At 57.3% G+C, this 26606-nt stretch overlaps 1 protein-coding gene across 1 annotated transcript in view; it reads left to right on the top strand.

Annotated features, from left to right (window-relative positions):
* LOC147084782 (NACHT, LRR and PYD domains-containing protein 3-like) overlaps positions 1 to 26606 on the top strand; it is a 55720-nt gene that overhangs the window by 4291 nt on the left and 24823 nt on the right. The window contains exon 2 of the mRNA XM_085979500.1: positions 21663 to 21829. Within this exon, the coding sequence (XP_085835626.1) occupies positions 21663 to 21829 (167 nt within the window). The remainder of the gene's footprint in view (positions 1 to 21662; positions 21830 to 26606) is intronic.

Consider the following 26606-nt stretch of genomic DNA (forward strand, 5'->3'; position numbering starts at 1 on the left):
GACTCAGGGGGCGAGTGTGCTGTCCACTGAGACACAGCTGACACTCTGGGAATGGGTGAGTGGAGCAGTGGGAGGGTCACTCAGGGGCGAGTGTGCTGTCCACTGAGACACAGCTGACACTCTGGGAATGGGTGAGTGGAGCAGTGGGAGGGTGACTCGGGGGCGAGTGTGCTGTCCACTGAGAGACAGCTGACACTCTGGGAATGGGTGAGTGGAGCAGTGGGAGGGTGACTCAGGGGCGAGTGTGCTGTCCACTGAGACACAGCTGACACTCTGGGAATGGGAGAATGGAGCAGTGGGAGGGTGACTCAGGGCGAGTGTGCTGTCCACTGAGACACAGCTGGCACTCTGGGAATGGGCGTGGGGAGCAGTGGGAGGGTGACCCAGGGGCGAGTGTGCTGTCCACTGAGACACAGCTGACACTCTGAGAATGGGTGAGTGGAGCAGTGGGAGGGTGACTCAGGGGCGAGTGTGCTGTCCACTGAGACACAGCTGACACTCTGGGAATGGGTGAATGGAGCAGTGGGAGGGTGACTCAGGGGCGAGTGTGCTGTCCACTGAGACACAGCTGACACTCTGGGAATGGGTGAGTGGTGCAGTGGGAGGGTGACTCGGGGGCGAGTGTGCTGTCCACTGAGACACAGCTGACAGTCTGGGAATGGGTGAGTGGAGCAGTGGGAGGGTGACTCAGGGCGAGTGTGCTGTCCACTGAGACACAGCTGACACTCTGGGAATGGGTGAGTGGAGCAGTGGGAGGGTGACTCAGGGGCGAGTGTGCTGTCCACTGAGACACAGCTGACACTCTGGGAATGGGTGAGTGGAGCAGTGGGAGGGTGACTCGGGGGCGAGTGTGCTGTCCACTGAGACACAGCTGGCACTCTGGGAATGGGTGAGTGGAGCAGTGGGAGGGTGACTCAGGGGCGAGTGTGCTGTCCACTGAGACACAGCTGACACTCTGGGAATGGGTGAGTGGAGCAGTGGGAGGGTGACTCAGGGGCGAGTGTGCTGTCCACTGAGACACAGCTGACACTCTGGGAATGGGTGAGTGGAGCAGTGGGAGGGTGACTCGGGGGCGAGTGTGCTGTCCACTGAGACACAGCTGACACTCTGGGAATGGGTGAGTGGAGCAGTGGGAGGGTGACTCAGGGGCGGGTGTGCTGTCCACTGAGACACAGCTGACACTCTGGGAATGGGTGAGTGGAGCAGTGGGAGGGTGACTCAGGGGCGAGTGTGCTGTCCACTTAGACAAATCTGACACTCTGGGAATGGGTGAGTGGAGCAGTGGGAGGGTGACTCAGGGGCGAGTGTGCTGTCCACTGAGACACAACTGACACTCTGGGAATGGGTGATTGGAGCAGTGGGAGGGTGACTCGGGCGAGTGTGCTGTCCACTGAGACACAGCTGACACTCTGGGAATGGGTGAGTAGAGCAGTGGGAGGGTGACTCAGGGGCGAGTGTGCTGTCCACTGAGACACAGCTGACACTCTGGGAATGGGTGAGTGGAGCAGTGGGAGGGTGACTCAGGGCGAGTGTGCTGTCCACTGAGACACAGCTGACACTCTGGGAATGGGTGAGTGGAGCAGTGGGAGGGTGATTCGGGGGCGAGTGTGCTGTCCACTGAGACACAGCTGACACTCTGGGAATGGGTGAGTGGAGCAGTGGGAGGGTGATTCAGGGGCGAGTGTGCTGTCCACTGAGACACAGCTGACACTCTGGGAATGGGTGAATGGAGCAGTGGGAGGGTGACTCAGGGGCGAGTGTGCTGTCCACTGAGACACAGCTGACAGTCTGGGAATGGGTGAGTGGAGCAGTGGGAGGGTGACTCGGGGGCGAGTGTGCTGTCCACTGAGACACAGCTGACACTCTGGGAATGGGTGAGTGGAGCAGTGGGAGGGTGACTCAGGGGCGAGTGTGCTGTCCACTGAGACACAGCTGACACTCTGGGAATGGGTGAGTGGAGCAGTGGGAGGGTGACTCAGGGGCGAGTGTGCTGTCCACTGAGACACAGCTGACACTCTGGGAATGGGTGAGTGGAGCAGTGGGAGGGTGACTCGGGGGCGAGTGTCCTGTCCACTGAGACACAGCTGACACTCTGGGAATGGGTGAGTGGAGCACTGGGAGGGTGACTCAGGGGCGAGTGTGCTGTCCACTGAGACACAGCTGACACTCTGGGAATGGGTGAGTGGAGCAGTGGGAGGGTGACTCCGGGGCGAGTGTGCTGTCCACTGAGACACAGCTGACACTCTGGGAATGGGTGAGTGGAGCAGTGGGAGGGTGACTCAGGGGGCAAGTGTGCTGTCCACTGAGACACAGCTGACACTCTGGGAATGGGTGAGTGGAGCAGTGGGAGGGTGACTCAGGGGCGAGTGTGCTGTCCACTGAGACACAGCTGACACTCTGGGAATGGGTGAGTGGAGCAGTGGGAGGGTGACTCAGGGCGAGTGTGCTGTCCACTGAGACACAGCTGACACTCTGGGAATGGGTGAGTGGAGCAGTGGGAGGGTGACTCAGAGGCGAGTGTGCTGTCCACTGAGACACAGCTGACACTCTGGGAATGGGTGAGTGGAGCAGTGGGAGGGTGACTCAGGGGGCGAGTGTGCTGTCCACTGAGACACAGCTGACACTCTGGGAATGGGTGAGTGGAGCAGTGGGAGGGTGACTCAGGGGCGAGTGTGCTGTCCACTGAGACACAGCTGACACTCTGGGAATGTGTGAGTGGAGCAGTGGGAGGGTGACTCGGGGGCGAGTGTGCTGTCCACTGAGACACAGCTGACACTCTGGGAATGGGTGAGTGGAGCAGTGGGAGGGTGATTCAGGGGCGAGTGTGCTGTCCACTGAGACACAGCTGACACTCTGGGAATGGGTGAATGGAGCAGTGGGAGGGTGACTCAGGGCGAGTGTGCTGTCCACTGAGACACAGCTGGCACTCTGGGAATGGGTGTGGGGAGCAGTGGGAGGGTGGCCCAGGGGCGAGTGTGCTGTCCACTGAGACACAGCTGACAGTCTGGGAATGGGTGAGTGAACAGTGGGAGGGTGACTCGGGGGCGAGTGTGCTGTCCACTGAGACACAGCTGACACTCTGGGAATGGGTGAGTGGAGCAGTGGGAGGGTGACTCAGGGGCGGGTGTGCTGTCCACTGAGACACAGCTGACACTCTGGGAATGGGTGAGTGGAGCAGTGGGAGGGTGACTCAGGGGGCGAGTGTGCTGTCCACTGAGACACAGCTGACACTCTGGGAATGGGTGAGTGGAGCAGTGGGAGGGTGACTCAGGGGCGAGTGTGCTGTCCACTGAGACACAGCTGACACTCTGGGAATGGGTGAGTGGAGCAGTGGGAGGGTGACTCAGGGGCGAGTGTGCTGTCCACTGAGACACAGCTGACACTCTGGGAATGGGTGAGTGGAGCAGTGGGAGGGTGACTCGGGGGCGAGTGTCCTGTCCACTGAGACACAGCTGACACTCTGGGAATGGGTGTGTGGAGCAGTGGGAGGGTGACTCAGGGGCGAGTGTGCTGTCCACTGAGACACAGCTGACACTCTGGGAATGGGTGAGTGGAGCAGTGGGAGGGTGACTCCGGGGCGAGAGTGCTGTCCACTGAGACACAGCTGACACTCTGGGAATGGGTGAGTGGAGCAGTGGGAGGGTGACTCAGGGGGCAAGTGTGCTGTCCACTGAGACACAGCTGACACTCTGGGAATGGGTGAGTGGAGCAGTGGGAGGGTGACTCAGGGGCGAGTGTGCTGTCCACTGAGACACAGCTGACACTCTGGGAATGGGTGAGTGGAGCAGTGGGAGGGTGACTCAGGGCGAGTGTGCTGTCCACTGAGACACAGCTGACACTCTGGGAATGGGTGAGTGGAGCAGTGGGAGGGTGACTCAGAGGCGAGTGTGCTGTCCACTGAGACACAGCTGACACTCTGGGAATGGGTGAGTGGAGCAGTGGGAGGGTGACTCAGGGCGAGTGTGCTGTCCACTGAGACACAGCTGACACTCTGGGAATGGTTGAGTGGGGCAGTGGGAGGGTGACTCAGGGGGCGAGTGTGCTGTCCACTGAGACACAGCTGACACTCTGGGAATGGGTGAGTGGAGCAGTGGGAGGGTGACTCAGGGGCGAGTGTGCTGTCCACTGAGACACAGCTGACACTCTGGGAATGGGTGAGTGGAGCAGTGGGAGGGTGACTCAGGGGCGAGTGTGCTGTCCACTGAGACACAGCTGACACTCTGGGAATGGGTGTGTGGAGCAGTGGGAGGGTGACTCAGGGGCGAGTGTGCTGTCCACTGAGACACAGCTGGCACTCTGGGAATGGGTGAGTGGAGCAGTGGGAGGGTGACTCAGTGGGCGAGTGTGCTGTCCACTGAGACACAGCTGACAGTCTGGGAATGGGTGAGTGGAGCAGTGGGAGGGTGACTCAGGGGCGAGTGTGCTGTCCACTGAGACACAGCTGACACTCTGGGAATGGGTGAGTGGAGCAGTGGGAGGGTGACTCAGGGGCGAGTGTGCTGTCCACTGAGACACAGCTGACACTCTGGGAATGGGTGAGTGGAGCAGTGGGAGGGTGACTCAGGGGCGAGTGTGCTGTCCACTGAGACACAGCTGACACTCTGGGAATGGGTGAGTGGAGCAGTGGGAGGGTGATTCAGGGGCGAGTGTGCTGTCCACTGAGACACAGCTGGCACTCTGGGAATGGGTGAGTGGAGCAGTGGGAGGGTGACTCAGGGGGCGAGTGTGCTGTCCACTGAGACACAGCTGACACTCTGGGAATGGGTGAGTGGAGCAGTGGGAGGGTCACTCAGGGGCGAGTGTGCTGTCCACTGAGACACAGCTGACACTCTGGGAATGGGTGAGTGGAGCAGTGGGAGGGTGACTCGGGGGCGAGTGTGCTGTCCACTGAGAGACAGCTGACACTCTGGGAATGGGTGAGTGGAGCAGTGGGAGGGTGACTCAGGGGCGAGTGTGCTGTCCACTGAGAGACAGCTGACACTCTGGGAATGGGTGAGTGGAGCAGTGGGAGGGTGACTCGGGGGCGAGTGTGCTGTCCACTGAGAGACAGCTGACACTCTGGGAATGGGTGAGTGGAGCAGTGGGAGGGTGACTCAGGGCGAGTGTGCTGTCCACTGAGACACAGCTGGCACTCTGGGAATGGGCGTGGGGAGCAGTGGGAGGGTGACCCAGGGGCGAGTGTGCTGTCCACTGAGACACAGCTGACACACTGGGAATGGGTGAGTGGAGCAGTGGGAGGGTGACTCAGGGGCGAGTGTGCTGTCCACTGAGACACAGCTGACACTCTGGGAATGGGTGAATGGAGCAGTGGGAGGGTGACTCAGGGGCGAGTGTGCTGTCCACTGAGACACAGCTGACACTCTGGGAATGGGTGAGTGGTGCAGTGGGAGGGTGACTCGGGGGCGAGTGTGCTGTCCACTGAGACACAGCTGACACTCTGGGAATGGGTGAATGGAGCAGTGGGAGGGTGACTCAGGGCGAGTGTGCTGTCCACTGAGACACAGCTGACAGTCTGGGAATGGGTGAGTGGAGCAGTGGGAGGGTGACTCAGGGCGAGTGTGCTGTCCACTGAGACACAGCTGACACTCTGGGAATGGGTGAGTGGAGCAGTGGGAGGGTGACTCAGGGGCGAGTGTGCTGTCCACTGAGACACAGCTGACACTCTGGGAATGGGTGAGTGGAGCAGTGGGAGGGTGACTCGGGGGCGAGTGTGCTGTCCACTGAGACACAGCTGACACTCTGGGAATGGGTGAGTGGAGCAGTGGGAGGGTGACTCAGGGGCGGGTGTGCTGTCCACTGAGACACAGCTGACACTCTGGGAATGGGTGAGTGGAGCAGTGGGAGGGTGACTCAGGGGGCGAGTGTGCTGTCCACTGATACACAGCTGACCCTCTGGGAATGGGTGAGTGGAGCAGTGGGAGGGTGACTCAGGGGCGAGTGTGCTTTCCACTGAGACACAGCTGACACTCTGGGAATGGGTGAGTGGGGCAGTGGGAGGGTGACTCAGGGGGCGAGTGTGCTGTCCACTGAGACACAGCTGACACTCTGGGAATGGGTGAGTGGAGCAGTGGGAGGGTGACTCAGGGGCGAGTGTGCTGTCCACTTAGACAAATCTGACACTCTGGGAATGGGTGAGTGGAGCAGTGGGAGGGTGACTCAGGGGCGAGTGTGCTGTCCACTGAGACACAACTGACACTCTGGGAATGGGTGATTGGAGCAGTGGGAGGGTGACTCGGGCGAGTGTGCTGTCCACTGAGACACAGCTGACACTCTGGGAATGGGTGAGTAGAGCAGTGGGAGGGTGACTCAGGGGCGAGTGTGCTGTCCACTGAGACACAGCTGACACTCTGGGAATGGGTGAGTGGAGCAGTGGGAGGGTGACTCAGGGCGAGTGTGCTGTCCACTGAGACACAGCTGACACTCTGGGAATGGGTGAGTGGAGCAGTGGGAGGGTGACTCGGGGGCGAGTGTGCTGTCCACTGAGACACAGCTGACACTCTGGGAATGGGTGAATGGAGCAGTGGGAGGGTGACTCAGGGGCGAGTGTGCTGTCCACTGAGACACAGCTGACAGTCTGGGAATGGGTGAGTGGAGCAGTGGGAGGGTGACTCGGGGGCGAGTGTGCTGTCCACTGAGACACAGCTGACACTCTGGGAATGGGTGAGTGGAGCAGTGGGAGGGTGACTCAGGGGCGGGTGTGCTGTCCACTGAGACACAGCTGACACTCTGGGAATGGGTGAGTGGAGCAGTGGGAGGGTGACTCAGGGGGCGAGTGTGCTGTCCACTGAGACACAGCTGACACTCTGGGAATGGGTGAGTGGAGCAGTGGGAGGGTGACTCAGGGGCGAGTGTGCTGTCCACTGAGACACAGCTGACACTCTGGGAATGGGTGAGTGGAGCAGTGGGAGGGTGACTCAGGGCGAGTGTGCTGTCCACTGAGACACAGCTGACACTCTGGGAATGGGTGAGTGGAGCAGTGGGAGGGTGACTCAGAGGCGAGTGTGCTGTCCACTGAGACACAGCTGACACTCTGGGAATGGGTGAGTGGAGCAGTGGGAGGGTGACTCAGGGGCGAGTGTGCTGTCCACTGAGACACAGCTGACACTCTGGGAATGGGTGAGTGGAGCAGTGGGAGGGTGACTCAGGGGGCGAGTGTGCTGTCCACTGAGACACAGCTGACACTCTGGGAATGGGTGAGTGGAGCAGTGGGAGGGTGACTCAGAGGCGAGTGTGCTGTCCACTGAGACACAGCTGACACTCTGGGAATGGGTGAGTGGAGCAGTGGGAGGGTGACTCAGGGGCGAGTGTGCTGTCCACTGAGACACAGCTGACACTCTGGGAATGGGTGAGTGGAGCAGTGGGAGGGTGACTCAGGGCGAGTGTGCTGTCCACTGAGACACAGCTGACACTCTGGGAATGGTTGAGTGGGGCAGTGGGAGGGTGACTCAGGGGGCGAGTGTGCTGTCCACTGAGACACAGCTGACACTCTGGGAATGGGTGAGTGGAGCAGTGGGAGGGTGACTCAGGGGCGAGTGTGCTGTCCACTGAGACACAGCTGACACTCTGGGAATGGGTGAGTGGAGCAGTGGGAGGGTGACTCAGGGGCGAGTGTGCTGTCCACTGAGACACAGCTGACACTCTGGGAATGGGTGTGTGGAGCAGTGGGAGGGTGACTCAGGGGCGAGTGTGCTGTCCACTGAGACACAGCTGGCACTCTGGGAATGGGTGAGTGGAGCAGTGGGAGGGTGACTCAGTGGGCGAGTGTGCTGTCCACTGAGACACAGCTGACAGTCTGGGAATGGGTGAGTGGAGCAGTGGGAGGGTGACTCAGGGGCGAGTGTGCTGTCCACTGAGACACAGCTGACACTCTGGGAATGGGTGAGTGGAGCAGTGGGAGGGTGACTCAGGGGCGAGTGTGCTGTCCACTGAGACACAGCTGACACTCTGGGAATGGGTGAGTGGAGCAGTGGGAGGGTGACTCAGGGGCGAGTGTGCTGTCCACTGAGACACAGCTGACACTCTGGGAATGGGTGAGTGGAGCAGTGGGAGGGTGATTCAGGGGCGAGTGTGCTGTCCACTGAGACACAGCTGGCACTCTGGGAATGGGTGAGTGGAGCAGTGGGAGGGTGACTCAGGGGGCGAGTGTGCTGTCCACTGAGACACAGCTGACACTCTGGGAATGGGTGAGTGGAGCAGTGGGAGGGTGACTCAGGGCGAGTGTGCTGTCCACTGAGACACAGCTGACACTCTGGGAATGGGTGAGTAGAGCAGTGGGAGGGTGACTCAGGGGCGAGTGTGCTGTCCACTGAGACACAGCTGACACTCTGGGAATGGGTGAGTGGAGCAGTGGGAGGGTGACTCGGGGGCGAGTGTGCTGTCCACTGAGAGACAGCTGACACTCTGGGAATGGGTGAGTGGAGCAGTGGGAGGGTGACTCAGGGGCGAGTGTGCTGTCCACTGAGACACAGCTGACACTCTGGGAATGGGAGAATGGAGCAGTGGGAGGGTGACTCAGGGCGAGTGTGCTGTCCACTGAGACACAGCTGGCACTCTGGGAATGGGCGTGGGGAGCAGTGGGAGGGTGACCCAGGGGCGAGTGTGCTGTCCACTGAGACACAGCTGACACTCTGGGAATGGGTGAGTGGAGCAGTGGGAGGGTGACTCAGGGGCGAGTGTGCTGCCCACTGAGACACAGCTGACACTCTGGGAATGGGTGAATGGAGCAGTGGGAGGGTGACTCAGGGGCGAGTGTGCTGTCCACTGAGACACAGCTGACACTCTGGGAATGGGTGAGTGGTGCAGTGGGAGGGTGACTCGGGGGCGAGTGTGCTGTCCACTGAGACACAGCTGACACTCTGGGAATGGGTGAATGGAGCAGTGGGAGGGTGACTCAGGGCGAGTGTGCTGTCCACTGAGACACAGCTGACAGTCTGGGAATGGGTGAGTGGAGCAGTGGGAGGGTGACTCAGGGCGAGTGTGCTGTCCACTGAGACACAGCTGACACTCTGGGAATGGGTGAGTGGAGCAGTGGGAGGGTGACTCAGGGGCGAGTGTGCTGTCCACTGAGACACAGCTGACACTCTGGGAATGGGTGAGTGGAGCAGTGGGATGGTGACTCGGGGGCGAGTGTGCTGTCCACTGAGACACAGCTGACACTCTGGGAATGGGTGAGTGGAGCAGTGGGAGGGTGACTCAGGGGCGGGTGTGCTGTCCACTGAGACACAGCTGACACTCTGGGAATGGGTGAGTGGAGCAGTGGGAGGGTGACTCAGGGGGCGAGTGTGCTGTCCACTGATACACAGCTGACCCTCTGGGAATGGGTGAGTGGAGCAGTGGGAGGGTGACTCAGGGGCGAGTGTGCTGTCCACTGAGACACAGCTGACACTCTGGGAATGGGTGAGTGGGGCAGTGGGAGGGTGACTCAGGGGGCGAGTGTGCTGTCCACTGAGACACAGCTGACACTCTGGGAATGGGTGAGTGGAGCAGTGGGAGGGTGACTCAGGGGCGAGTGTGCTGTCCACTTAGACAAATCTGACACTCTGGGAATGGGTGAGTGGAGCAGTGGGAGGGTGACTCAGGGGCGAGTGTGCTGTCCACTGAGACACAACTGACACTCTGGGAATGGGTGATTGGAGCAGTGGGAGGGTGACTCGGGCGAGTGTGCTGTCCACTGAGACACAGCTGACACTCTGGGAATGGGTGAGTAGAGCAGTGGGAGGGTGACTCAGGGGCGAGTGTGCTGTCCACTGAGACACAGCTGACACTCTGGGAATGGGTGAGTGGAGCAGTGGGAGGGTGACTCAGGGCGAGTGTGCTGTCCACTGAGACACAGCTGACACTCTGGGAATGGGTGAGTGGAGCACTGGGAGGGTGACTCGGGGGCGAGTGTGCTGTCCACTGAGACACAGCTGACACTCTGGGAATGGGTGAGTGGAGCAGTGGGAGGGTGATTCAGGGGCGAGTGTGCTGTCCACTGAGACACAGCTGACACTCTGGGAATGGGTGAATGGAGCAGTGGGAGGGTGACTCAGGGGCGAGTGTGCTGTCCACTGAGACACAGCTGACAGTCTGGGAATGGGTGAGTGGAGCAGTGGGAGGGTGACTCGGGGGCGAGTGTGCTGTCCACTGAGACACAGCTGACACTCTGGGAATGGGTGAGTGGAGCAGTGGGAGGGTGACTCAGGGGCGGGTGTGCTGTCCACTGAGACACAGCTGACACTCTGGGAATGGGTGAGTGGAGCAGTGGGAGGGTGACTCAGGGGGCGAGTGTGCTGTACACTGAGACACAGCTGACACTCTGGGAATGGGTGAGTGGGGCAGTGGGAGGGTGACTCAGGGGCGGGTGTGCTGTCCACTGAGACACAGCTGACACTCTGGGAATGGGTGAGTGGGGCAGTGGGAGGGTGACTCAGGGGCGTGTGTGCTGTCCACTGAGACACAGCTGACACTCTGGGAATGGGTGAGTGGAGCAGTGGGAGGGTGACTCAGGGGCGGGTGTGCTGTCCACTGAGACACAGCTGACACTCTGGGAATGGGTGAGTGGAGCAGTGGGAGGGTGACTCAGGGGCGAGTGTGCTGTCCACTGAGACACAGCTGACACTCTGGGAATGGGTGAGTGGAGCAGTGGGAGGGTGACTCAGGGGCGAGTGTGCTGTCCACTGAGACACAGCTGACACTCTGGGAATGGGTGAGTGGAGCAGTGGGAGGGTGACTCGGGGACGAGTGTGCTGTCCACTGAGACACAGCTGACACTCTGGGAATGGGTGAGTGGAGCAGTGGGAGGGTGACTCGGGGGCGAGTGTCCTGTCCACTGAGACACAGCTGACACTCTGGGAATGGGTGAGTGGAGCACTGGGAGGGTGACTCAGGGGCGAGTGTGCTGTCCACTGAGACACAGCTGACACTCTGGGAATGGGTGAGTGGAGCAGTGGGAGGGTGACTCCGGGGCGAGTGTGCTGTCCACTGAGACACAGCTGACACTCTGGGAATGGGTGAGTGGAGCAGTGGGAGGGTGACTCAGGGGGCAAGTGTGCTGTCCACTGAGACACAGCTGACACTCTGGGAATGGGTGAGTGGAGCAGTGGGAGGGTGACTCAGGGGCGAGTGTGCTGTCCACTGAGACACAGCTGACACTCTGGGAATGGGTGAGTGGAGCAGTGGGAGGGTGACTCAGGGCGAGTGTGCTGTCCACTGAGACACAGCTGACACTCTGGGAATGGGTGAGTGGAGCAGTGGGAGGGTGACTCAGAGGCGAGTGTGCTGTCCACTGAGACACAGCTGACACTCTGGGAATGGGTGAGTGGAGCAGTGGGAGGGTGACTCAGGGCGAGTGTGCTGTCCACTGAGACACAGCTGACACTCTGGGAATGGATGAGTGGGGCAGTGGGAGGGTGACTCAGGGGGCGAGTGTGCTGTCCACTGAGACACAGCTGACATTCTGGGAATGGGTGAGTGGAGCAGTGGGAGGGTGACTCAGGGCGAGTGTGCTGTCCACTGAGACACAGCTGACACTCTGGGAATGGGTGAGTGGAGCAGTGGGAGGGTGACTCAGGGGCGAGTGTGCTGTCCACTGAGACACAGCTGACACTCTGGGAATGGGTGAGTGGAGCAGTGGGAGGGTGATTCAGGGGCGAGTGTGCTGTCCACTGAGACACAGCTGACACTCTGGGAATGGGTGAATGGAGCAGTGGGAGGGTGACTCAGGGGCGAGTGTGCTGTCCACTGAGACACAGCTGGCACTCTGGGAATGGGTGTGGGGAGCAGTGGGAGGGTGGCCCAGGGGCGAGTGTGCTGTCCACTGAGACACAGCTGACAGTCTGGGAATGGGTGAGTGGAGCAGTGGGAGGGTGACTCAGGGGCGGGTGTGCTGTCCACTGAGACACAGCTGACACTCTGGGAATGGGTGAGTGGAGCAGTGGGAGGGTGACTCGGGGGCGAGTGTGCTGTCCACTGAGACACAGCTGACACTCTGGGAATGGGTGAGTGGAGCAGTGGGAGGGTGACTCAGGGGCGGGTGTGCTGTCCACTGAGACACAGCTGACACTCTGGGAATGGGTGAGTGGAGCAGTGGGAGGGTGACTCAGGGGGCGAGTGTGCTGTCCACTGAGACACAGCTGACACTCTGGGAATGGGTGAGTGGAGCAGTGGGAGGGTGACTCAGGGGCGAGTGTGCTGTCCACTGAGACACAGCTGACAGTCTGGGAATGGGTGAGTGGAGCAGTGGGAGGGTGACTCGGGGGCGAGTGTGCTGTCCACTGAGACACAGCTGACACTCTGGGAATGGGTGAGTGGAGCAGTGGGAGGGTGACTCAGGGGCGAGTGTGCTGTCCACTGAGACACAGCTGACACTCTGGGAATGGGTGAGTGGAGCAGTGGGAGGGTGACTCGGGGGCGAGTGTCCTGTCCACTGAGACACAGCTGACACTCTGGGAATGGGTGTGTGGAGCAGTGGGAGGGTGACTCAGGGGCGAGTGTGCTGTCCACTGAGACACAGCTGACACTCTGGGAATGGGTGAGTGGAGCAGTGGGAGGGTGACTCCGGGGCGAGTGTGCTGTCCACTGAGACACAGCTGACACTCTGGGAATGGGTGAGTGGAGCAGTGGGAGGGTGACTCAGGGGGCAAGTGTGCTGTCCACTGAGACACAGCTGACACTCTGGGAATGGGTGAGTGGAGCAGTGGGAGGGTGACTCAGGGGCGAGTGTGCTGTCCACTGAGACACAGCTGACACTCTGGGAATGGGTGAGTGGAGCAGTGGGAGGGTGACTCAGGGCGAGTGTGCTGTCCACTGAGACACAGCTGACACTCTGGGAATGGGTGAGTGGAGCAGTGGGAGGGTGACTCAGAGGCGAGTGTGCTGTCCACTGAGACACAGCTGACACTCTGGGAATGGGTGAGTGGAGCAGTGGGAGGGTGACTCAGGGCGAGTGTGCTGTCCACTGAGACACAGCTGACACTCTGGGAATGGGTGAGTGGGGCAGTGGGAGGGTGACACAGGGGGCGAGTGTGCTGTCCACTGAGACACAGCTGACACTCTGGGAATGGGTGAGTGGAGCAGTGGGAGGGTGACTCAGGGGCGAGTGTGCTGTCCACTGAGACACAGCTGACACTCTGGGAATGGGTGAGTGGAGCAGTGGGAGGGTGACTCAGGGGCGAGTGTGCTGTCCACTGAGACACAGCTGACACTCTGGGAATGGGTGTGTGGAGCAGTGGGAGGGTGACTCAGGGGCGAGTGTGCTGTCCACTGAGACAAAGCTGGCACTCTGGGAATGGGTGAGTGGAGCAGTGGGAGGGTGACTCAGGGGGCGAGTGTGCTGTCCACTGAGACACAGCTGACAGTCTGGGAATGGGTGAGTGGAGCAGTGGGAGGGTGACTCAGGGGCGAGTGTGCTGTCCACTGAGACACAGCTGACACTCTGGGAATGGGTGAGTGGAGCAGTGGGAGGGTGACTCAGGGGCGGGTGTGCTGTCCACTGAGACACAGCTGGCACTCTGGGAATGGGTGAGTGGAGCAGTGGGAGGGTGACTCGGGGGCGAGTGTGCTGTCCACTGAGACACAGCTGACACTCTGGGAATGGGTGAGTGGAGCAGTGGGAGGGTGACTCGGGGGCGAGTGTGCTGTGCACTGAGACACAGCTGGCACTCTGGGAATGGGTGAGTGGAGCAGTGGGAGGGTGACTCGGGGGCGAGTGTGCTGTGCACTGAGACACAGCTGACACTCTGGGAATGGGTGAGTAGAGCAGTGGGAGGGTGACTCAGGGGCGAGTGTGCTGTCCACTGAGACACAGCTGACACTCTGGGAATGGGTGAGTGGAGCAGTGGGAGGGTAGCTCAGGGGCGAGTGTGCTGTCCACTGAGACACAGCTGACACTCTGGGAATGGGTGAGTGCGGCAGTGGGAGGGTGACTCAGGGGCGAGTGTGCTGTCCACTGAGACACAGCTGACACTCTGGGAATGGGTGAGGGGAGCAGTGGGAGGGTGACTCAGGTGCGAGTGTGCTGTCCACTGAGACACAGCTGACACTCTGGGAATGGGTGAGTGGAGCAGTGGGAGGGTGACTCGGGGGCGAGTGTGCTGTCCACTGAGACACAGCTGACACTCTGGGAATGGGTGAGTGGAGCAGTGGGAGGGTGCCTCAGGGCGAGTGTGCTGTCCACTGAGACACAGCTGACACTCTGGGAATGGGTGAGTGGGGCAGTGGGAGGGTGACTCAGGGCGAGTGTGCTGTCCACTGAGACACAGCTGACACTCTGGGAATGGATGAGTGGAGCAGTGGGAGGGTGACTCGGGGGCGAGTGTGCTGTCCACTGAGACACAGCTGACACTCTGGGAATGGGTGAGTGGAGCAGTGGGAGGGTGACTCAGGGCGAGTGTGCTGTCCACTGAGACACAGCTGACACTCTGGGAATGGGTGAGTGGAGCAGTGGGAGGGTGACTCAGGGCGAGTGTGCTGTCCACTGAGACACAGCTGACACTCTGGGAATGGGTGAGTGGAGCAGTGGGAGGGTGACTCGGGCGAGTGTGCTGTCCACTGAGACACAGCTGACACTCTGGGAATGGGTGAGTGGAGCAGTGGGAGGGTGACTCAGGGGGCGAGTGTGCTGTCCACTGAGACACAGCTGACACTCTGGGAATGGGTGTGTGGAGCAGTGGGAGGGTGACTCAGGGGCGAGTGTGCTGTCCACTGAGACACAGCTGACACTCTGGGAATGGGTGAGTGGAGCAGTGGGAGGGTGACTCAGGGCGAATGTGCTGTCCACTGAGACACAGCAGACACTCTGGGAATGGGTGTGTGGAGCAGTGGGAGGGTGACTCAGGGGCGAGTGTGCTGTCCACTGAGACACAGCTGACACTCTGGGAATGGGTGAGTGGAGCAGTGGGAGGGTGACTCAGGGAGCGAGTGTGCTGTCCACTGAGACACAGCTGACACTCTGGGAATGGATGAGTGGAGCAGTGGGAGGGTGACTCAGGGGCGAGTGTGCTGTCCACTGAGACACAGCTGATACTCTGGGAATGGGTGAGTGGAGCAGTGGGAGGGTGACTCGGGGGCGAGTGTGCTGTCCACTGAGGCACAGCTGACACTCTGGGAATGGATGAGTGGAGCAGTGGGAGGGTGACTCAGGGGCGAGTGTGCTGTCCACTGAGACACAGCTGATACTCTGGGAATGGGTGAGTGGAGCAGTGGGAGGGTGACTCGGGGCGACTGTGCTGTCCACTGAGACACAGCTGACACCCTGGGAATGGGTGAGTGGAGCAGTGGGAGGGTCACTCAGGAGCGAGTGTGCTGTCCACTGAGACACAGCTGACACTCTGGGAATGGGTGAGTGGAGCAGTGGGAGGGTGACTCAGGGAGCGAGTGTGCTGTCCACTGAGACACAGCTGACACTCTGGGAATGGATGAGTGGAGCAGTGGGAGGGTGACTCAGGGGCGAGTGTGCTGTCCACTGAGACACAGCTGATACTCTGGGAATGGGTGAGTGGAGCAGTGGGAGGGTGACTCGGGGGCGAGTGTGCTGTCCACTGAGGCACAGCTGACACTCTGGGAATGGGTGAGTGGAGCAGTGGGAGGGTGACTCAGGGGCGAGTGTGCTGTCCACTGAGACACAGCTGACACTCTGGGAATGGGTGAATGGGGCAGTGGGAGGGTGAATCAGGGGCGAGTGTGCTGTCCACTGAGACACAGCTGACACTCTGGGAATGGGTGAGTGGAGCAGTGGGAGGGTGACTCGGGGGCGAGTGTGCTGTCCACTGAGACACAGCTGACACTCTGGGAATGGGTGAGTGGAGCAGTGGGAGGGTGACTCAGGGGCGAGTGTGCTTTCCACTGAGACACAGCTGACACTCTGGGAATGGGTGAGTGGAGCAGTGGGAGGGTGACTCAGGGGCGAGTGTGCTGTCCACTGAGACACAGCTGACACTCTGGGAATGGGTGTGGGGAGCAGTGGGAGGGTGACTCAGGGGCGAGTGTGCTGTCCACTGAGACACAGCTGACACTCTGGGAATGGGTGAGTGGAGCAGTGGGAGGGTGACTCGGGGGCGAGTGTGCTGTGCACTGAGACACAGCTGACACTCTGGGAATGGGTGAGTGGAGCAGTGGGAGGGTGACTCGGGGGCGAGTGTGCTGTCCACTGAGACACAGCTGACACTCTGGGAATGGGTGAGTGGAGCAGTGGGAGGGTGACTCGGGGGCGAGTGTGCTGTCCACTGAGACACAGCTGACACTCTGGGAATGGGTGAGTGGAGCAGTGGGAGGGTCACTCAGGGGCGAGTGTGCTGTCCACTGAGACACAGCTGACACTCTGGGAATGGGTGAGTGGAGCAGTGGGAGGGTGACTCAGGGCGAGTGTGCTGTCCACTGAGACACAGCTGACACTCTGGGAATGGGTGAGTGGAGCAGTGGGAGGGTGACTCAGGGCGAGTGTGCTGTCCACTGAGACACAGCTGACACTCTGGGAATGGGTGAATGGGGCAGTGGGAGGGTGAATCAGGGGCGAGTGTGCTGTCCACTGAGACACAGCTGACACTCTGGGAATGGGTGAGTGGAGCAGTGGGAGGGTGACTCGGGGGCGAGTGTGCTGTCCACTGAGACACAGCTGACACTCTGGGAATGGGTGAGTGGAGCAGTGGGAGGGTGACTCAGGGGCGAGTGTGCTTTCCACTGAGACACAGCTGACACTCTGGGAATGGGTGAGTGGAGCAGTGGGAGGGTGACTCAGGGGCGAGTGTGCTGTCCACTGAGACACAGCTGACACTCTGGGAATGGGTGTGGGGAGCAGTGGGAGGGTGACTCAGGGGCGAGTGTGCTGTCCACTGAGACACAGCTGACACTCTGGGAATGGGTGAGTGGAGCAGTGGGAGGGTGACTCGGGGGCGAGTGTGCTGTGCACTGAGACACAGCTGACACTCTGGGAATGGGTGAGTGGAGCAGTGGGAGGGTGACTCGGGGGCGAGTGTGCTGTCCACTGAGACACAGCTGACACTCTGGGAATGGGTGAGTGGAGCAGTGGGAGGGTGACTCGGGGGCGAGTGTGCTGTCCACTGAGACACAGCTGACACTCTGGGAATGGGTGAGTGGAGCAGTGGGAGGGTCACTCAGGGGCGAGTGTGCTGTCCACTGAGACACAGCTGACACTCTGGGAATGGGTGAGTGGAGCAGTGGGAGGGTGACTCAGGGCGAGTGTGCTGTCCACTGAGACACAGCTGACACTCTGGGAATGGGTGTGTGGAGCAGTGGGAGGGTGACTCGGGGGCGAGTGTGCTGTCCACTGAGACACAGCTGGCACTCTGGGAATGGGTGAGTGGAGCAGTGGGAGGGTGACTCAGGGGCGAGTGTGCTTTCCACTGAGACACAGCTGACACTCTGGGAATGGGTGAGTGGAGCAGTGGGAGGGTGACTCAGGGGCGAGTGTGCTGTCCACTGAGACACAGCTGACACTCTGGGAATGGGTGAGTGGAGCAGTGGGAGGGTGACTCAGGGGCGAGTGTGCTGTCCACTGAGACACAGCTGACACTCTGGGAATGGGTGTGTGGAGCAGTGGGAGGGTGACTCAGTGCGAGTGTGCTTTCCACTGAGACACAGCTGACACTCTGGGAATGGGTGAGTGGAGCAGTGGGAGGGTGACTCAGGGGCGAGTGTGCTGTCCACTGAGACACAGCTGACACTCTGGGAATGGGTGAGTGGAGCAGTGGGAGGGTGACTCAGGGCGAGTGTGCTGTCCACTGAGACACAGCTGACACTCTGGGAATGGGTGAGTGGAGCAGTGGGAGGGTGACTCAGGGCGAGTGTGCTGTCCACTGAGACACAGCTGACACTCTGGGAATGGGTGAGTGGGGCAGTGGGAGGGTGACTGAGGGGCGAGTGTGCTGTCCACTGAGACACAGCTGACACTCTGGGAATGGGTGAGTGGAGCAGTGGGAGGGTCACTCAGGGCGAGTGTGCTGTCCACTGAGACACAGCTGACACTCTGGGAATGGGTGAGTGGAGCAGTGGGAGGGTGACTCAGGGGCGAGTGTGCTGTCCACTGAGACACAGCTGACACTCTGGGAATGGGTGAGTGGGGCAGTGGGAGGGTGACTCAGGGCGAGTGTGCTGTCCACTGAGACACAGCTGACACTCTGGGAATGGGTGAGTGGAGCAGTGGGAGGGTGACTCAGGGGCGAGTGTGCTGTCCACTGAGACACAGCTGACACTCTGGGAATGGGTGAGTGGAGCAGTGGGAGGGTGACTCAGGGCGAGTGTGCTGTCCACTGAGACACAGCTGACATTCTGGGAATGGGTGAGTGGAGCAGTGGGAGGGTGACTCAGGGCGAGTGTGCTGTCCACTGAGACACAGCTGACACTCTGGGAATGGGTGAGTGGAGCAGTGAAAGGGTGACTCAGGGGCGAGTGTGCTGTCCACTGAGACACAGCTGACACTCTGGGAATGGGTGAGTGGGGCAGTGGGAGGGTGACTCAGGGCGAGTGTGCTGTCCACTGAGACACAGCTGACACTCTGGGAATGGGTGAGTGGAGCAGTGGGAGGGTGACTCAAGGGCGAGTGTGCTGTCCACTGAGACACAGCTGACACTCTGGGAATGGGTGAGTGGAGCAGTGGGAGGGTGACTCAGGGCGAGTGTGCTGTCCACTGAGACACAGCTGACATTCTGGGAATGGGTGAGTGGAGCAGTGGGAGGGTGACTCAGGGGCGAGTGTGCTGTCCACTGAGACACAGCTGACACTCTGGGAATGGGTGAGTGGAGCAGTGGGAGGGTCACTCAGGGCGAGTGTGCTGTCCACTGAGACACAGCTGACACTCTGGGAATGGGTGAGTGGAGCAGTGGGAGGGTCACTCAGGGCGAGTGTGCTGTCCACTGAGACACAGCTGACACTCTGGGAATGGGTGAGTGGGGCAGTGTGAGGGTGACTCAGGGCGAGTGTGCTGTCCACTGAGACACAGCTGACACTCTGGGAATGGGTGAGTGGAGCAGTGGGAGGGTGACTCAGGGCGAGTGTGCTGTCCACTGAGACACAGCTGACATTCTGGGAATGGGTGAGTGGAGCAGTGGGAGGGTGACACAGGGGCGAGTGTGCTGTCCACTGAGACACAGCTGACACTCTGGGAATGGGTGAGTGGAGCAGTGGGAGGGTCACTCAGGGCGAGTGTGCTGTCCACTGAGACACAGCTGACACTCTGGGAATGGGTGAGTGGAGCAGTGGGAGGGTCACTCAGGGCGAGTGTGCTGTCCACTGAGACACAGCTGACACTCTGGGAATGGGTGAGTGGGGCAGTGTGAGGGTGACTCAGGGCGAGTGTGCTGTCCACTGAGACACAGCTGACACTCTGGGAATGGGTGAGTGGAGCAGTGGGAGGGTGACTCAGGGGCGAGTGTGCTGTCCACTGAGACACAGCTGACACTCTGGGAATGGGTGAGTGGAGCAGAGGGAGAGTGACTCAGGGCGAGTGTGCTGTCCACTGAGACACAGCTGACACTCTGGGAATGGGTGAGTGGAGCAGTGGGAGGGTGACTCAGGGGCGAGTGTGTTGTCCACTGAGACACAGCTGACACTCTGGGAATGGGTGAGTGGAGCAGTGGGAGGGTGACTCAGGGGCGAGTGTGCTGTCCACTGAGACACAGCTGACACTCTGGGAATGGGTGAGTGGAGCAGTGGGAGGGTGAATCAGGGGGCGAGTGTGCTGTCCACTGAGACACAGCTGACACTCTGGGAATGGGTGAGTGGAGCAGTGGGAGGGTGACTCAGGGGCGAGTGTGCTGTCCACTGAGACATAGCTGATACTCTGGGAATGGGTGAGTGGAGCAGTGGGAGGGTGACTCAGGGCGAGTGTGCTGTCCACTGAGACACAGCTGACACTCTGGGAATGGGAGAGGGGAGCAGTGGGAGGGTGACTCAGGGGCGAGTGTTCTGTCCACTGAGACACAGCTGACACTCTGGGAATGGGTGAGTGGAGCAGTGGGAGGGTGACTCAGGGGCGAGTGTGCTGTCCACTGAGACATAGCTGATACTCTGGGAATGGGTGAGTGGAGCAGTGGGAGGATGACTCAGGGCGAGTGTGCTGTCCACTGAGACACAGCTGACACTCTGGGAATGGGTGTGGGGAGCAGTGGGAGGGTGACTCGGGCGAGTGTGCTGTCCACTGAGACACAGCTGACACTCTGGGAATGGGTGTGGGGAGCAGTGGGAGGGTGACTCGGGGGCGAGTGTGCTGTCCACTGAAACACAGCTGACACTCTGGGAATGGGTGTGGGGAGCAGTGGGAGGGTGACTCAGGGGCGAGTGTGCTGTCCACTGAGACACAGCTGACACTCTGGGAATGGGTGAGTGGAGCAGTGGGAGGGTGACTCGGGCGAGTGTGCTGTCCACTGAGACACAGCTGACACTCTGGGAATGGGTGAGTGGAGCAGTGGGAGGGTGACTCAGGGCGAGTGTGCTGTCCACTGAGACACAGCTGACACTCTGGGAATGGGTGAGTGGAGCAGTGGGAGGGTGACTCAGGGCGAGTGTGCTGTCCATTGAGACACAGCTGACACTCTGGGAATGGGTGAGTGGAGCAGTGGGAGGGTGACTCAGGGGCGAGTGTGCTGTCGACTGAGATACAGCTGACACTCTGGGAATGGGTGAGTGGAGCAGTGGGAGGGTGACTCAGGGGGCGAGTGTGCTGTCCACTGAGACACAGCTGACACTCTGGGAATGGGTGAGTGGAGCAGTGGGAGGGTGACTCGGGGGCGAGTGTGCTGTCGACTGAGACACAGCTGACACTCTGGGAATGGGTGAGTGGAGCAGTGGGATGGTGACTCAGGGGCGAGTGTGCTGTCCACTGAGACACAGCTGACACTCTGGGAATGGGTGTGGGGAGCAGTGGGAGGGTGACTCAGGGGCGAGTGTGCTGTCCACTGAGACACAGCTGACACTCTGGGAATGGGTGTGGGGAGCAGTGGGAGGATATCAGCTGATATGACTGGAAGGTGAGAAATACCCGGATTTGAGGCAAGAATGCAGAATGACTAAAACTGTTGAAACAGGAACACTTGGGTCGGGGTTTCCATGATGTTGACCCAGCGATGATGACGAACGGCGATATATGTCCAAGTCAGGTGAGTGTCTGACTTGGAGTGTAAATGGGAGCCGATGGTGTTCCCATGCACATTCTGCCGTTGTCCTCCTGGGTGCTGTGATCGATTAACTATGAGACAGGACTTGGGTTTGAACGGGACTCGGATCGAAACGATCCTGATTATAACATTTTAAGGAGAGTGCAAATATATTTGTGGATGCCAGTATTACTAAAGGGTTCTATGTCCGCGCTGGAACACTAGGATGTTCCTGGAGTTATGTTAAGATGGAATCTATATGTATACAGCTAAGGAATAGGAAGGGGAATAGCACATTTTGCGCTGGGCTTTTGCAGGCTATCGAGCAGTGGAGATGAGATCGAGGGAGGACTGCGTTGAGTAAACTCCTGGGAACTATTTGAATGTCAAATTCATGAAAATTTATTGATAGAGGGGATGATCGCTGTGGCTGGAACTGATAATCTGTAGGCAAGTCGTGTTTGACAAATTTTCACTGTTTTTAAGAATTGTCTACATAGATCGATGGAATGAAACACATGCAATGTATGTGGGTTTTCAGAAGGTGTTTGTTAACGTGGTTCTTTGTGTTCACAGATCCGAACTGGACAATCAATAAGTTCTTCACAAAGTGCGACGATTACCAGCTGTTCCAGTTGACGAAATTGTACCGGGACAGACTGGAACAGGCGGTTGAAGAGGGTGTGGAGGGACTCGGTCTCTGGTTAACAGGTGAGGAACATTTCAGTGGACAAGAGTATCACGTGAGTGGGAGGGACACAGAATGAGTTTAGATTATTCTAATATCACAGAACTGACAGAATATCCTAACATAGGAACAAAGGAATTACTCGATTGAAAAAAGATCACGGTCTATGTAATTCCCCTCCTAACACCCTGATAATCGAATGCTACAATGATAATGGAGCTGTTGACGAATCAATCTATCAATTAATCTACAGCAGACCCAGACATGAGGTGAGGAAACCCCAGCGGTGGAGAGCTCTGGGAACCAGAGTTCATAGGTCACCTGTTCCTCTCAAGCATGCTACACTTACCACATCAGATCTCAAATTACTCATATACTGCATCCCCAAATGTGATTTTCAGAAATAAATTTGCCTTTTAAAGAATCAATACAAACTGTTTCTGCCATCTCCCGAGGGAGCCTGTTCCCCAGATTGACCACTCGCTCACTGAAATATTGTTTCCACAGACTAGTTTTCAATTTACCCTCCAAGTTTGTGTCCTCTGACTTTGTCCAATAAAGTCGAAACAGACAGAGAACATACCACCGTACAAACTTCACTAATCCAGTGAGAACATGTCCAATTTACACACTAGCTCCTCCTAATCCAACCCCTCCACCCTCTCAATCATTCTAGTTGCTGTCTTCAATAGCTGTGATAATCTTTGTACAGAGGCAAGCAGAACTGTACACAGTATTCTCAGTGCGGTCACACCAATGATTTATAAATAGCAGGATTATCTCACTATTTTGGCTCAAAAATGTTAATAAACGCCAACATCGCATTTACTTTATTCACTGCCACCGAGAATAGTTGAAACAACAAATCTTAGAATCATATAATGTTACAGAACATGAACCTGAAAAATAGGGACGGAATTAATAAAACAGCAAATATTGTGAATCTGAAACAATGATCCGAAGAGGTGAAAATACCCAGCGGATCCGTCAGTATCTGTACAAAGGGCAGGGGCACGGGTCGGTATAACTCTTGAGTGGATGGAAAGCAAAAGGGAAACGGTTTTATTGGGACTGGGAAAAGGAGAGACCGGAGACAACAGACAGGAGTTAGAGGGAAGGCAATGAGTTGAGTGACCAGGAAACTACTTCATAGTAAATCGGGGAAAGTTTAGATGACAAAAAACATCCCTTGTGGGTTAAACAAATTGTATTAAAAAAAAAACAGGAGCTCAAATGATGAAACTGCGGAAGACACAAACAGGGAAAACAACCCAGAAATAACTGGATGGAAAAGTCAGACCGTTCCCTCCTAGACACTGCTTTCTCATCCCTTAGTCACGGAGTCTAATCACAACTGCCTGCTCACTACCCATTACCGTTAATATCTCACCTAGTCTAATCCCAACCTCCTGCTCACAACCCATTACTGTTAATATCCCACCTAGTCTAATCCCAACCTCCTGCTCACTGCCCATTACTGTTAATATCCCACCTAGTCTAATCCCAAACTCCTGCTCACTGCCCATTACCGTTAATATCCCACCGAGTCTAATCCCAACCTCCTGCTCACTGCCCATTACCGTTAATATCCCACTTAGTCTAATCCCAACCTCCTGCTCACTACCCATTACCGTTAATATCCCACCTAGTCTAATCCCAACCTCCTGCTCACTGCCCATTAACGTTAATATCCCACCTAGTCTAATCCCAACCTCCTGCTCACTGCCCATTACTGTTAATATCCTACCTAATCTAATCCCAACCTCCTGCTCACTACCCATTACCATTAATATCCCACCTAGTCTAATCCCAACCTCCTGCTCACTACCCATGACCGTTAATATCCCACCGAGTCTAATCCCAACCTCCTGCTCGCTACCCATTACCGTTAATACCCCACCTAGTCTAATCCCAATCTCCTGCTCACTACCCATTACCGTTAATATCCCACCTAGTCTAATCCCAACCTCCTGCTCGCTACCCATTACCGTTAATACCCCACCTAGTCTAATGCCAATCTCCTGCTCACTACCCATTACAGTTAATATCCCACCTAGTCTAATCCCAACCTCCTGCTCACTACCCATTACCGTTAATATCCCACCTAGTCTAATCCCAACCTCCTGCTCACTGCCCATTACCGTTAATATCCCACCTAGTCTAATCCTTACCTCCTGCTCACTACCCATTACCGATAATATCCCACCCAGTCTAATCCCAACCTCCTGCTCACTGCCCATTACTGTTAATATCCCACGTAGTCTAATCTCAACCTCCTGCTCACTGCCCATTACCGTTAATATCCCAACTAGTCCAATCTCAACCTCCTGCTCACTACCCATTACCGATAATATCCCACCCAGTCTAATCCCAACCTCCTGCTCACTGCCCATTACTGTTAATATCCCACCTAGTCTAATCTCAACCTCCTGCTCACTGCCCATTACCGTTAATATCCCACCTAGTCTAATCTCAACCTCCTGCTCACTACCCATTACCGTTAATATCACGCCTAGTCTAATCCCAACCTCCTGCCCACTGCCCATTACTGTTAATATCCCACCTAGTCTAATTCCAACCTCCTGCTCACTGCCCATTACTGCTAATATCCCACCTAGTCTAATCCCAACCCCCTGCTCACTACCCATTACTGCTAATATCCCACCTAGTCTAATCCCAACCTCCTGCTCACTGCCCATTACCCTTAATATCCCACGTTGTCTAATCCCAACCTCCTGCTCACTACCCATTACTGTTAATATCCCACCTAGTCTAATCCCAAACTCCTGCTCACTGCCCATTACTGTTAATATCCCAACTAGTCTAATCCCAACCTCCTGCTCACTACCCATTACCGTTAATATCCTACCTAGTCTAATCCCAACCTCCTGCTCACTGCCCATTACCGTTAATATCCCACCTAGTCTAATCCCAACCTCCTGCTCAATACCCATTACTGTTAATATCCCACCGAGTCTAATCCCAACCTCCTCCTCACTGCCCATTACTGTTAATATCCCAACTAGTCTCATCCCAACCTCCTGCTCACTGCCCATTACTGTTAATATCCCACCCAGTCTAATCCCAACCTCCTGCTCGCTGCCCATTACCGTCAATATCCCACCTAGTCTAATCCCAACCTCCTGCTCACTGCCCATTACTGTTAATATCCCAACTAGTCTAATCCCAACCTCCTGCTCAATACCCATCACTGTTAATATCCCAACTAGTCTGTTCCCAACCTCCTGCTCAATACCCATTACTGTTAATATCCCACCAAGTCTAATCCCAACCTCCTGCTCACTACCCATTACCGTTAATATCACACCTAGTCTAATCCCAACCTCCTGCTCACTGCCCATTACCGTTAATATCCCACCCAGTCTAATCCCAAACTCCTGCTCACTGCCCATTAAGCTTAATATCCCACCTAGTCTAATCCCAACCTCCTGCTCACTGCCCATAACCGTTAATATCCCACCGAGTCCAATCCCAACCTCCTGCTCACTGCCCATTAAGGTTAATATCCCACCTAGTCTAATCCCAACCTCCTGCTCACTGCCCATAACCGTTAATATCCCACCTAGTCTAATCCCAACCTGCTGCTCACTACCCATAACCGTTAATATCCCACCTAGTCTAATCCCAACCTCCTGCTCACTGCCCATTACTGTTAATATCCCACCTAGTCTAACCCCAACCTGCTGCTCACTACCCATAACCGTTAATATCCCACCTAGTCTAATCCCAACCTCCTGCTCACTACCCATAACCGTTAATATCCCACCTAGTCTAATCCCAACCTCCTGCTCACTACCCATTACTGTTAATATCCCACCTAGTCTAATCCCAACCTCCTGCTCACTCCCCATTACTGTTAATATCCCACCTAGTCTAATCCCAACCTCCTGCTCACTGCCCATTACCGTTAATATCCCACCTAGTCTAATCCCAACCTCCTGCTCAATCCCCATTACAGTTAATATCCCACCTAGTCTAATCCCAACCCCCTGCTCACAACCCATTACCATTAATATCCCACCTAGTCTAATCCCAACCTCCTGCTCACTACCCATTACTGTTAATATCGCACCTTGTCTAATCCCAACCTCCTGCTCACAACCCATTACCGTTAATATCCCACCTAGTCTAATCCAACCTTCTGCTCACTGCCCATTACTGTTAATATCCCACCGAGTCTAATCCCAAGCTCCTGCTCACTACCCATTACCGTTAATATCCCACCTAGTCTAATCCCAACCTCCTGCTCACTGCCCATTACTGTTAATATCCCACCTAGTCTAATCCCAACCTCCTGCTCACAACCCATTACCGTTAATATCCCACCTAGTATAATCCAACCTTCTGCTCACTTCCCATTACTGTTAATATCCCACCTAGTCTAATCCCAACCTCCTGCTCGCTGCCCATTACCGTTAATATCCCACCTAGTCTAATCCTAACCTTCTGCTCACTACCCATTACCGATAATATCCCACCCAATCTAATCCCAACCTCCTGCTCACTGCCCATTACTGTTAATATCCCACCGAGTCTAATCTCAACCTCCTGCTCACTACCCATTACCATTAATATCCTACCTAGTCTAATCCCAACCTCCTGCTCACTGCCCATTACCGTTAATATACCACCTAGTCTAATCCCAACCTCCTGCTCAATACCCATCACCGTTAATATCCCACCGAGTCTTATCCCAACCTCCTGCTCTCTGCCCATTACTGTTAATATCCCACCCAGTCTAATCCCAACCTCCTGCTCGCTGCCCATTACCGATAATATCCCAACTAGTCTAATCCCAACCTTCTGCTCAA

Source organism: Somniosus microcephalus, unplaced genomic scaffold (assembly GCF_052327205.1).
Source record: "Somniosus microcephalus isolate GS21.2 unplaced genomic scaffold, FLI_Smic_1.0 unresolved_chr9, whole genome shotgun sequence".
NCBI lineage: Eukaryota > Metazoa > Chordata > Chondrichthyes > Squaliformes > Somniosidae > Somniosus > Somniosus microcephalus.